At 37.2% G+C, this 13,871-nt stretch overlaps 1 protein-coding gene across 3 annotated transcripts in view; it reads right to left on the bottom strand.

Annotated features, from left to right (window-relative positions):
- Window positions 1-10,050, bottom strand: part of ABCD2 (ATP binding cassette subfamily D member 2) — a 72,169-nt gene extending 62,119 nt beyond the window's left edge. Inside the window, exons 1-2 of one of the 3 annotated variants that reach the window (XM_064369862.1) lie at window positions 8,812-10,050; window positions 7,079-7,259 (exon numbers count right to left, since the gene is read on the bottom strand). In XM_064369862.1, coding sequence (XP_064225932.1) covers window positions 7,079-7,259; window positions 8,812-9,750 — 1,120 coding nt within the window. In that variant the 5' untranslated portion in view covers window positions 9,751-10,050. The remainder of the gene's footprint in view (window positions 1-7,078; window positions 7,260-8,811) is intronic. The other 2 variants (XM_064369864.1, XM_012465624.3) reach the window with 2 other exon arrangements.
- Between the last annotated feature and the right edge of the window lie 3,821 nt (window positions 10,051-13,871).

Raw genomic sequence — 13,871 nt, 5'->3', positions numbered from 1 at the left:
AAGAGTACCAAAATAGTAAATTGCTATATCAGTTAAAATGCTAAGAATAGTTTTGGCTTATAGAAAATCTGGCTGACAATCTAAAATAATTATGGGATTTTATGAATTTGGGTTAAAAGGGATTTGAATAGCATTTTTCATTGACAGCCTCTGTTAAGAGGAAAAAACATTTGCACAGATGGACTGGCATTTCATGTGGCTTGATAATTTCTGTCTTGCTTTGGCAGATTAATGCCTATTGAGTATTCTTCATGTTTTTAGCAATAACATAACAAAAGCTTCCCCCAAATTTTATGTGGCTTTTCATTCTACTAGTTGTTCTGTGGCAGGTACTGTGAGAGCATTGCCAGTAGTATTTTCTTATGCACACAACAGCCAATTGCCTGACCTGTAAGACATGGCCAGATTCCTTAGTGTCAGAGATATAAATCCGTGACCTAAAATACTAAGCAGTTTTTATTCTAGGTCATTGCATTCTTTTTGTCCTCACCAAATATTTTAGCTATTTTGTCAAAAGTTCTTCATTTAAGGATTTCACATTTAACACTATACCTGTTTATTTTACTGCTAATTTTGAGTTCTGATAGTAACAAGTACATACTTGGTCACATCTCTTATTATTTCACAGAAAAGATGGGAAAGAATTTTAAACTTAAGGTTATACCTTTTGTATTTATCATAACCCTTAGAACTGTACATCACAAAGAGTGAAGCATAATATAAATTATGAACTCTAGTTTATAAGGAATAAATATTGGTTCAGCAGTTGTAATGAATGTTCCTCACTAATATAAGATATAAGTCATAGGGGAAACTACAGGGGGAGAGCGTACCTTCTGATAAATTTTTGTAAACCTGAAACTTATTTAAAGAAATAAGGTATATTAATTTTTTAAGTAAAAAGTAAGTTTATCCTCTACTTTTTTCAAACTTATTGAGTTTATTTCTCTTCATTTATCTTTCTCTTTGTCATCTTGACAAATCTTGACAAAATTTACAACCTGCACCTATCCTCCACCATATATAAACATCCATGCTAAATGACTGAAGATCTGAATGTGAAATGAAAAACCAAGGAAATTTCTAGAAGATACAATAAGGAATATCTTTATTATGCTGGTTTAGGCAAATATTTCTTAAATAGGACATAAAACCACTAACTACAAAGAAAGCTACTGATGAATTAAACTATACTAAAAGTATGATCTATCATATATCATTAAGAGAGTGAAAAGGCAAGACACAAAGTAGGAAAATATATTTGAAATTAAATGTGTGTGCATGTGTGTATGTGAGTGTGAATTGTGCATGTATATTATCTATCCAACAAACGACTCATTACATAATATGTAAAAGTTTTACAAATCAATAAGAAAAAACTGATAAACCAATGTAAAAATTAGCAAAAGACTTACAGGCACTTCATAACAAAGGCTATCCAAATGTCCAATAAATAAATAAAAGTGCTTAACCTCATTAGTAATGAGAGCAATGCAAACTAAGGACACAGTGAAGTACCATTATACACTCATGAGAATGTCTAAAATGAAAAGCCAGACAAAGATGTGGAGGAACTAGAACTCTTACATATTGCTGTTGAGAATGTAAATTCAAAGAACTTCTTTTGGAAACCTGTTTTACAAAGTCTACGAAAGCGGAACCTGTAATCTAAAGCATAGCCTGTAATCTAACAATTCTACTTCTAGTTAAGTGTCCACAGATATGTATATATACATCAAAAGATATGGACAAATTGTTCTTAGCACTATTACTAATACCCACCAAACTAGATATAATCTAATATCTACTAACAACAGAATAGTTAAATAAAGTGGTATAGTTACACAATGGGATAGTACCTAACAATGAGAATAAAAAGACTATGGTTATACTCAGTAACACTGATGAAGTTCATAAGCATAATACTGAGTGAAAGAAGCTAGTCATAAAAGAGTATACATTGTATAATACTATTTATATAATTTTCACACTAGCAAATACTTTTTGATAGTGAGTAGCAAATGCTACTTCATAGTCAGTATACTTTGTGACAACTCATTAACTATACACTAATGATTATGCCCTTATTGGCATAAATGCTGTTCTTTAAACAATTATAGTCACTTATATGCATACCTAATCAGAGTATTAAAGTATGCCTTTGATATGTATTGATAATACTGCTGTGTTCATTGGTCAAAAACAGTGCAATTATATCCAAATTGGCCCACAATATAAAATAACATTTCAACAATTTGGCATTGGAATAGGAGACAATACTACCGCAGAAGCTATGGATATAGTCTTATTGAAGGTGCATTTTAGGAATAAAAGCATCACCCCTGCTACTGGAGCGCAGGCAGTGTCTTTCAGTTATTCCTGATATTCTACTTCACACTTCCATATCACACACATGTGGACGTTACTGGCAGTGCTGGTAGCTCAGATGGTCTTTTTTCCTGCCTGTTAGGTGTCTGTGATAAGATACTGACAGAGGAACCAATACAGTTTCACTGGCCTCTTTGCCCAGAACAGCTTTTGATATCAAGAGAAGAAAGGCAGCCTACTAATGTTAAAGAACGGAGGTTGTAGACCTCAGATAACTATTTTCCTCACATAATTTCAGTCATTCTCTTAATATTAAGTAAAGTGATAGCCTTTAAAAATAATATAATAGAAACTCTACATAAATAACCACTTTAATGCCTCTTTAGCAACCATTTGGTCACATGATTAGTCTGCCTCAAACTTCCCCGTTTCTTATAGAATAAGTTCCGGTGTGCTAATATGGTGGCAGCATGATGCAGTAGAAAACAGCAGTGCATCTGGAGTTACATAATGCCCTCCATCCTTAGGGCTTCCACTAACTACCTGTGTGACTTTAGGAAAAGCTGGGGCTCTAGACTAGATGGCCTTTAAGCTCCTCTTCTGATGTAAAAATGCCATGTTCTATATGTAATTTTATAATGTGAATTTGAATACAAACATAATCCTGTCCTTAACATAAGATTTCACTTAAAGTTTTAGGTAGTGAGTAGAGCAAATCTGCTATAGAATAATTTTTCCTTTCCCTTCCATCAAAAACTATGCCGGTTCCTCTTCCTATCTCCATTTTCACCTCTGAATTCCTGCTCACTGTCAAACCTCTTGCTTCTTTAAACTACAACAATGATCATGTTAGCAAACACCTATTGAATATCTGTGAGGCAGGTCTTGTTCTAAGTTTTACATATCTGATCTTCTTTAATGCTTGTAACAACCCTGCTATCATTTCTGTCATTTTCGAAATAGAAATGGCAGGACACAAGGTTACATGATTTGCTGAGGGTCACAGCCTAGAAAGCAAAAAAGCCAGCGTGTGATCCAGGAAATCTGACTCAGGAGCCACAAGGTAAGAATATGATAAATATTAAAGATTGCTTCTATCTAGATTCTTACTTACCCAAGGACTGTTTCAAAGCACATTAAGTATGTTACATGTAATTTCGTAAAAATTTTGAAAGATATGTATAATTATCTCTATAGTTAAGGTAGGAAAACTGACGCATATAAAGTGTATGTAAGTTTCCCAGGAAAGGATAACTATTAAAAATGAGAGGCAGGCCGGGCGCGGTGGCTCACGCCTGTAATCCCAGCACTTTGGGAGGCCGAGGCGGGTGGATCACGAGGTCAAGAGATCGAGACCATCCTGGTCAACATGGTGAAACCCCGTCTCTACTAAAAATACAAAAAATTAGCTGGGCACGGTGGCGCGTGCCTGTAATCCCAGCTACTCAGGAGGCTGTGGCAGAATTGCCTGAACCCAGGAGGTGGAGGTTGCGGTGAGCCGAGATCGCGCCATTGCACTCCAGCCTGGGTAACAAGAGCGAAACTCCGTCTCAAAAAAAAAGAGCGGCAACATACGAACAGTGGCCTTCTTTTTTCTATCCTCTTTTCCCTCCTCTGTTTTACATTTTCCCCTTGCCATTTCTTTCTGACTCAGTTATTTTCTACCTTTTTTTTTTTTTTGCCTTAATATATATAGCATCATGTACTTTATCTCTAACATAAGGGACAACTAAAGGCATAAGTATGAAGTATGACTGAAGAATAGATTAGAATACATGGTATATAATTACAGGAACTAAAACCTTGAAGATATACTATTATCTTAAAAAAAATTCCGCCAGGTCAGATGAGGTGGCTCACGCCTGTAATCCCAGCACTTTGGGAGGCAGAGGTGGGCAGATCACCTGAGGTTGGGAGTTTGAGACCAGCCTGACCAACATGGAGAAATTCCATCTCTACTAAAAATACAAAATTAGCCAGGTGTGGTGGTGGATGCCTGTAATCCCAGCTACTCGGGAGGCTGAGGCAGGAGAAGAATCCCTTCAACCCGAGAGGTGGAGGCTGTGGTGAGCTGAGATTGCACCATTGCAATCCAGCCTGGGCAACAAGAGCGAAACTCCGTCACACACACACACACACACACACACACACACACACACACACACACAAATTGGCTGTGTGTGGTGGCTCATGCCTGTAATCCTAGCATGAGCCTTTGGGAGGCAGAGGCGGGTGGATCACTTGAGGTCAGGAGTTCAAGACCAGCCTGACCAACACAGTGAAACCTCAACTTTACTAAAAATACAAAAATTAGCCAGGCGTGGTGGCAAGTGCCTGTAATCCAAGCTACTTGGGAGGCTGAGGCAGGAGTATCTCTTAAACCCAGAAGACAGAGGTTTCAGTGAGCTGAGATCTCACCGCTGCACTCCAGCCTGGGTGACAGAGTAAGACTTCATCCCCCCCAAAAAATTCTTTTGTCTAAGTAAAGTAACTTGATATTTTGTGTTAAGTCTTTGTATGACAAGCATGTTTAGTAAATACATACATATACATGCAAACATTTTAAGCACATATAGTAACCTTTGGTATTGCAGATTTTGAAGAACATTCTCAATTAATGTTCTGTCATATGAATTCATTTTTTATCTATGAAATTCTTACATTTTCTCTGTATAAAAATTTTCTTTTGAAAGAAGCTTTAGGAAATACTTTGTTTCACTTGTCTCAATGTGATTACTATATTTCAATATAAAGTTTTAATGTTTCTTTAATTTAATATGGTATTTTCAGGATTTGTAGAATTTATTTTTAAACACATTATCACATCTTGTTAAGTAAACTTGTTAGATTATTTGTATACATTGTTTACTTCTTACTGGTCTCTGTGGGGTTAATTTGTCACCATTAATAGCTGCATTTTCACCGTTCTGTGCTGAATACTCCAGGGTTTTCTAATAACTCCAGTGTGTCCAAGTACTGACTAACAAAATTATACTGTAATTTTGCCTATAGAGTTGTCTCTAACATGCATTATATATGAAATTTTTAATGAGTATTGCTATTTTAAGAAATGACTTTTTAAGTGAATATCCGATAATTTTTGACATTTTTTTAGTAAAACTAATCTTAATACCATAGATTTTAAAGTGTCTTTTTCTCTCTAATACTCTTTTGAAAAAGTAATTGTATTTCATTATGAAAGGATTATGTCTAAAATACTATTACTAACAATGCTTTTTTCGATATAAATTTTTTAAAATGAAATTCTTTTGAGCAAATTTTGAAGCATAAAACCAGAAAAAATTCAATTTTCTCAGTGGTCTAAATATACTATCTGTTACACAGTTCATTTGTGAAGTATAATTGATATATGTACACCATTTGCCACAAAGAAAGGCTGACAAATACTAACTTACTAAAATGAACATATTTACGTTAAGAATAACTCAACTTTGACAAGTGTTTTCGTAAGGATTGGTTAAAAAACTGAAGCACTGTTTCAGAACATTAAGGCATATTATAATTATTTATTTGTTTTTATTAGATCTCTTCAAACAAATAACTATTAATCCTTAATTCTACACAAAAATAACTATAGAACAGTGTAGATTCTGTAACAATCTTCTTAGTTTTCTGGTGGTAATAATTGTCACCTTTTGTTTTCTACGTAATCATTGTCACTATATAAACAACTATAATATGCTCTGTGCTTCAAAACATTGTTTAATTAAGTCCTCGCAACAATTCTCTGAAGTATCCTTTCTGATTCTCATTTTACAAATGAGGAAACTAAGGTACAGAGAGTCTAATTAACATGACTAAGAGGATACAAGTAGGAAGAGGGGGAAGAAAAGTTGAACAAAACTCTGTCTCACTCCAAAGCCTATGCTTTTGTCGAGATCCTTCAACACCATGGCCAATTTTAGTCCTGTGATTTTTAAGGAGGGATGCCTTATTTTAGGAAAAGAGTAGAAAATACTTCTTCAATTAATTCTTCTCTGTTCCAACCCATTAAGATCCAAACTCCCATCCAAGGATGATACGACATGTTAACATTGTCTTTTCTTCCTTGCCCTTATCTTTCTTAGTTATTCCGAAGAATGAAAACTGTCATTAAAAACTGTCGAGATAGTGATAAGATAGAATTAGCCAGCTGCAGCTTGGCAACCGCCATTCCTACAATACCACCAAATCATGCTGCATAGGAGGTTATCTGTATTATTCACAAGTAGAGGAGTCCTTGTTCCACGGCATTTAAGCATTCCCTGAAACAATATTTTTGGTTGCTCATTGCAGTCAACTGACTTTTCAAATCACAAAGCAGGGCAAATTCAGTTACAGAATATTTGTAGACTAAACGTATGGGATGTGTAGAACTAACGTTTACAACACATGAGGAAAGCTTGTGTTATACTCTTTCTGAGGGTACTAACTTGTTGAGGTTAAGTGTAAACTAGAGAATCATCCTATATTTGGCAATATAATTAAAATTGCTCAAAGTCAACTCCCAGAAACATTGCATCAGAGATCTCTGAAATATCTCAGAACTGGGATCGTCTTTGAGCCACTGTCTCCTTATTTCATACTGCTGGTCTTATTACTGGACTCTATAAAGTCTGCCATTGTTTCTGACCATTAATAACTAAAATAATGACTATGTACACAGTTTAGCTCACATAAAACTAGCAATGACACCTTCAAAAGAAATAATGTTAAACACATATTTGAGATGAAGCATAAATGTCATTACCACCATCTGCAAAGCCAGTTGCAGTGATAATAGGTATAGCCACCATAATTAGTCCACTGCTGCTCCAAACATACTTCATTAGGAACTGTTCTATCATGATGTACCACAAACGTTTGGATAAAATGAGGTTCATCTGATCTGCTAAAGCTTTGTAACTTTTCTGAAGTTGTTTCATTTCTACCTATAGAGGGAAAAGAGATAATAATTAACCCAGGATGAACTATAAACATAAACATTGCCAGTGCTTGAGGACTTTCTTTAAAGATATATGCATATTCTTCTGTTTTTCTTAGTATGGCATTATCTCTGCATCTTAACAACCAATAAATGCAGATTAATACCAGTATTAGTTATTATTTAGTTTTGGTCACATGTGTATTATGTTAAAAAACTTATGCTACTCAGTGGACACAATGTTAGGTATAAAATACATATAAGTAATTTATTGTTATGATATTTAAATTATATATATGAGATGTTAAAATTAAATGATATTATGTAAGACATGAATAAACTATTGTTAGAGCTTTGTCCTTCTTGAACACAACAAAAATATCTGAAAATGGACACATGACATACATATGTATAGATTCCACTTTTGAACTGACTCAATTTGTTAGATTTTTGTCTTTTATGCAAGGAGTGTAAGCACACTATAATTTATGTCATTGAATTCAGGAGTTCAAAAAGAATCACAAATCAACATGCTAAAATACAACATATGAGGTCAATTTTCAAGTAGAAGTCCTAAATTTGCTTTAAATATTCTTTTTCTGACTGCTACTGCTACTAAAAAAACACTGATAATTACAGATGCTTTAAAAAATTAAATAATTCTGCTTGGTGATTGACATGCCATCTTCAACAGTAGAACACTTTATTTTATTCGCCAAGTCATTTAAATTAAGATTGTATTGCCTTCAAAATTTCTGTCTTATTTCATATTCTGAAGTTAGCTTCACGCACTGCAAATATGTATCATTGGGTTAATTGTCTTAGGGATCTGCTTAATGTTGAAAATCTTTAATAATTAAAAACAACATTCTGAAACTCCTTTTGTACTCCTCATTCCTTGTCTAATCTCAGCTTTTATTTCAAAGCTAGACAAAATTTCATTTCACGGCCCTTTTCATTTTATCAAAATATAGTGCTGAACATGAACTAAGAGTAATAGAAATTCTATTTTGAGAGACACTCTTCTACACTTCTTAGGAATGAGGATGTTCCATATTGAGCAGACCTGCAAAATCGTTAAAAATGTCTTTTATAAGAAATCATGGTTGCCCCCGACTCTTTGACAACAAAGGAACAACAAAGAATATCTTTCTAAATTTTTCACTTCAGTGGAAATGTGTTTAGTCTTAGTTTGCAAATATACATTTTCTTCTGGTAGGTGCTTTAGAACCACCTGCCAAGTTGGGATTTACATTTTAAGAAAATGCCTTAGAAATAATTCTGAGCATATTTGAGTAACTGAGGCTAAGTCGCTTTTTTATAGAGTGTTGCAAATTTTATTCTCATGAAACTTCAGATAAGTTTGCACCCTATAATTCTTTAACTAGTTACAGTTAAAAGGGGTAATGAAGCATACATTTTAATTCAGGTTTAGATGTCAGAGGAATCTAAGACACTAAAGAAGTGGGTCCATCAACAGGACAACAGATGGTATCTAGCACCGGAGTGGCAGCTTAAACAGTCTCACATTTCACCCATCACCTTAATTTCTGTCTTACCTTATGTCCTCCGTAAAAGGCAATTTCTTCTACATTGGCTATAATTCTGGAGTGCACATACCGCAAATAGCCTTTTCTATGAGCTTCCTCTGCCACCAGTTTGCCAAATTTGGGAGAACAGGCTTTCAACACTTTAGCAGTGGCATATACCACAAGTCCTGCTAATAGGGTGGGCCCAATTGGGCTTGCTCCTCTGGATGTAGCAGTTTGGATGAGTGTATAGGAGGTCAGGATTACATCTAAAATAGGTTTGGTTAGGTTGGAATACAAGTGAGCCACAGATTGGGAGAACATCATAATATCCTCAGTAAGAGATTGGTCAGGGTTTGCCAGCCTCCCATCCATATTAATCACTTTATAATAAGTCTGATTTGTAAAATAGGTTTCATAGGCATGGTCTACTAGGCGAGTTCTGAAGGCCAAAGCCAATTTGCATTCCAGGTACCTTATTGCACTGTTGACGAAGGTAGCAGGGATGGCAATCATAAGCCACTTGATTAATTTGATGATGAAAGTCCGAGGCTTCTTTTCCACAATGCTTTTCACGATTTTTCCATCCAGACCAGCCACATAAATAGACAGAAAGGTTCTTGAGATTAGAGCCACTGAGTGCAGGCAGAGCCACCCTGTTTCAGTGGTCACAAGTTTTGGAAACAAAATTTTCCGAAGTTCTAATAGCTGTTTGAAGAAATCTGCATTCACTCCAGGAGAAGGGTTTTTATAAATGCTCTCGGTGCAATGCAGTATTTCTGTATTCTCTGCAGCAGGATAAGCTGCTTCTTTTTTCTTCCCGTGGCCAGATTGCTTTAAACGCTTGCCAATGATGGGATAGAGGGTTTTCAGAGCATATGCCGCAGCCACCAGGCAGGCAGCCCTCTTAGCAGCACTCGATCTGGTCCATTTCACTCGATCAGCTGCTGCATTTAGCATATGTGTCATTTTCCCAGTTACCCAAACCGGCTTCAAAAAAAATTCGTTTTAAAAGATCATGCTCCGCAGAAATCCCCAGCAAATGTTTCAGGAAATCCTACAGCGTCCCATAGTCTGCAGCGTTGCTCTTCCACTGTTTTGTTTTTAATTTTGCTCTGCTGTGAACAGACGCAACGGGGCTCGGACTCCACTGCATCTACCGGGGATGATTCTCTCGGAAGCTCGAGCTGCACCAAGCTCCTCCCTCCCAGGCCCCTCATTGGCTGTGAGGGCGGTGGGACCTTGGAATCCTCGCAGCTTTCCTTTGAACCTTGAAAATGAGGAGAGAGCAAACCGAATTACATCCTTCCTTAAACAGGAGTTCAGAGAGTTAAATGTCTATTTTTGGAGAGGTCGAATCAGGCCAGCTGCTGGCGAACAAAACCGGCTCTAGCTACTGAGCATGCTCAGTGTCACTTAGAAACCCGCAGAAGTTTCAGAATATACATCACTTCGGTAAGATTTCAGTAGATGAGATACCGTAAACAGAAGAGCAAGCAGAAAGGGAGATTTCCAAGAGTTTTAATGAGACTAGGAGGGAGAAGGAACCACGGAACGAGGGAGGAGGGACAAGCGCATCAACATAAAATGAATGTGAAAAGGGTATGGAATGAATCTGAAAGGGATCAGAAAAGAAACTGACAAGTGGGAGGGGCACTGGAGAATGCCAAATTTCAAATACAAACATTTGAATCTGTTTTCCGGTTCCCCCACCACCGGCTTTTTGGGGGTCTATGATTTCACACAAGGTCTCAGAACCTAATAGACAAGTTGTAATTTAGGGTATCCCTTGTAAATAAATAGGATAAAAGTCTTCTGTGTTACAGAACATAATTATTTGCTATGCCTCTAGCCCCTCTCCCTTTTCCCCTCCATCCTACTTGTCCTTGTGATAAAAAATCTTCCAGCCCCCATAACTGGAGATCTGATGCACTCATATTTATTTACAAGGTGATGACTACTAAATAAATGAGAGCAATGTTTTTTTGTTTTTTTGTTTTTTTTTTTCTTTTTTTTGAGACGGAGTCTCACTCTTGTCGCCCAGGCTGTAGTGCAGTGGCGTGATCTCAGCTTGCTGCAACCTTTGCCTCCCGGGTTCAAGTAATTCTCCTGCCTCAGGATCCTGAGTAGCTGGGATTACAGGCGCCTGCCACCATGCCTGGCCAATTTCTGTATTTTTAGTAGACATGGGGTTTCTCCAGATTGGTCAGGCTGTTCTCGAACTCCTGAGCTCAGGTGATCCTCCCACCTCGGCCTCCCAAAGGGCTGGGATTAAAGGCATGAGCTACCGCGCCCAGCCTGCAATGTTCATTTTTACAACTCCCATGTGTTAGGTAGTTTTTGTTTGGAGTTGGGTAGCACTTACAGTCAGAGTTTAACCATTTGGGAATTCAACTGGTGTTGGATAGTAGAAATAGCTTATCTAGGACCTTACTTCATTATTCAAGAATTCCTTGTCTTTTGCAAGTGTCTGTTTTGTTTGTTTGGTTTAGCTGTAGAGATAATCTACTGGCTACCTTTTATTTCCATTTGGTTATTTGATAAAAACTAAGAGTCTTCAAAAAAAATTCTTCACATTCATAATAAAGAATTTAAACTGTTCAACAGTCAAGGACAATTCTGCATATTTTAAAATATGTAAACAGCTTTTGTTTGAGACAGAGTCTCACTCTGTCACCCAGGCTGGAGTGCAGTGACACGATCTCCACTCACTGCAGCATCCGCTCCCAGGTTTGAGCCTCAGCCGCCCCAGTAGCTGAGATTACAAGCACACGCCACCACACCTGGCTGATTTCTGTATTTTTTGTAGACATGGGGTTTTGCCATGTTGGCTAGGCTGGTCTCAACCTCCTGTTCTCAAGTGATCCATCTGCCTTAGCCTCCCAAAGTGCTGGGATTACAGACGTGAGCCACCACGCCCAGTCAAGAACATTTTTTTAGTCAAGGCTGAATATATTTTTGGATATGGAAAAGCCATTTTTTTTGCTCTCCATTCTCCCCCTACTCCACCTCATTAAAACTCTCAGAAATCTCCCTTTCTACTTGCTCTTCTGCTTGTGATATCTACTGAAATCTTACAGAAGTGATGTACATTCTGAAACTTCTGGGGATTTCTAAGTGACACTGAGCATGCTCAGTAGCTAGAGCCAGTTTTGTTCGCCAGCAGCTGGCCCCCAAAATACATACACATTTCTAGTCAATCAGAAGCTTAGGAAAAGGCGAGGACAGAAGTTGGCCAATTACAACTGGTGGGCCAAATCTAGCCTGCCACTTAATTTTATATGACCCTTAAGCTAGGAATGATTTTTACATTTTTAAAGTGTTTGAAAATACATCAAAAGAAGAATATTTTGTCCTGTGAAAATTATATGAAATGCTAATTTTTATGTTTGTAAATGAAGATTTATTGGAAAACAGTCACATCCATTAATTTAATTTCTGTCTATGGCTTCTTTCAAGCCGCAGCAGTGGTTACATGAATGCAACAAAGACTGAAATATGTACTATTTGGCTCTTTATAGGAGTTTGCAAACCTCGTGCTAGAATATAAAACCCATCTCAGTATTAAATGATCTTCATTAGTGCTAGAATATAAAACCCATCTCAGTATTAAATGATCTTCATTAGTGAGTTTATCACAAATAAAGAACTATCCTCACTTTTATAAGTAACTACATTCTTAAATTTTTAAAACATTTCTTATGTACTGATATTAAGTCCGACAATCATCACATATCTCTTCATTTGTTTCCATTCAATTCAGCAGATTTACTGACACATGAGTGTCAAACTTATGCAAGTCTTTTTGATAGCTGGCCATATTAGTAGCACACGCCATCATCCTGTTAAGACTTCTTAAGCCTGTATGTACAGATCATAGTGGTCATGGAAGTTATTGTCAAAATCTTTTATTCCTAAGCTCTTGTTTTTGTTGTATGCAAGATAAGGTTGCCTTTCATCTATGTCACATCTCCTAACAGCTAAACAAAAAAGGGTTAGAAGCGACAGGACAGGTGAAGGCCAGGGTAAACCTAATTGGGGGTGATGGCAGGATGTTATTAGGCAGAACGTCGTAACACAGAAGGATGCAGGGGTCAGATAGTAGCTGGCATTCAAGGCAAGTGGTGTGCAATGCATATGACCAGAGGCAGCCTATCAGGGGAGGAGTACGGCAGTGAGAACTCTAGAAGCAAAGCACACTAGAATTCAAACAGGACTTAGCTGGAGGTAGGTCAGTTTACTGACCTTACCTTAGCTGAGGTTGTAGTGCAGGAACAAGCTTTCAATATCCGGAGTGAGAGAATTGTGAGAATGAAGAATTGTGTATGAGGAAAATGACCAAGCAGAAGTTTTATTACCTGAATCGTGGTACAAGGAAGGTTGAAAGTGAGTTACTTGAACGGTGGAAAAAGTCAATGTGAGATTTGATTTGATGTTGAGCCACTTATGTGCAGACCTAATGCTTAACCATTTAAATTTCACTCCCACCATTCACCTTACCGTGCTCTCAAAGATAAGTACTGGTCCTAGTGTCTGAGACTAGGCACAAGCCTTCAGATAAGGCAGAGGAAGGATTCAAGAAGACAGGAAGTCATATAGACAATTGAGTCAGAAATATATGGCATTTAAGTTAAAACTAAGAATGTCAAGGTACTTCTTTCAGTTTTTTCTTTTTTTGAGAAAAAGTCTCACTCTGTTGCCCAGGCTGGAGTGCAATGGCACAATCTAGGCTCACTGCAACCTCCGCCTCCCAAGTTCAAACGATTCTCCTGCTTCAGCCACTCAAGTAGCTGGGATTACAGGTACCCACCACCACGCCCAGGTAATTTTTGTATTTTTAGTAGAGACGAGGTTTTCCCATGTCGGTCAGGCTGATCTTGAACTCCTGACCTCAGGTGATCCACCTGTCTCTGCCTCCCAAAGTGCTGGGATTACAGGCATAAGCCACCACACCTGGCCTTCTTTCAGATTTTTCTACGGGTGGTATGCAATTAAAGCTAAGAGAATGTTAATTTAGTTTGAATTCCAAACTAAATTAGGAGAGAAAGAGGAGAAAAAAATCATTTGTCGCTGTAGTAAAAAACATGCTT

The sequence above is a fragment of the Aotus nancymaae genome, unplaced genomic scaffold (genome assembly GCF_030222135.1).
Source record: "Aotus nancymaae isolate 86718 unplaced genomic scaffold, 86718_ANA_hifiasm-v0.15.2.pri h1tg000092l, whole genome shotgun sequence".
Taxonomy (NCBI): domain Eukaryota; kingdom Metazoa; phylum Chordata; class Mammalia; order Primates; family Aotidae; genus Aotus; species Aotus nancymaae.
The sequence above is the reverse complement of the archived record's forward strand: the minus strand, read 5'-3'. Positions and strand labels throughout refer to the sequence as shown.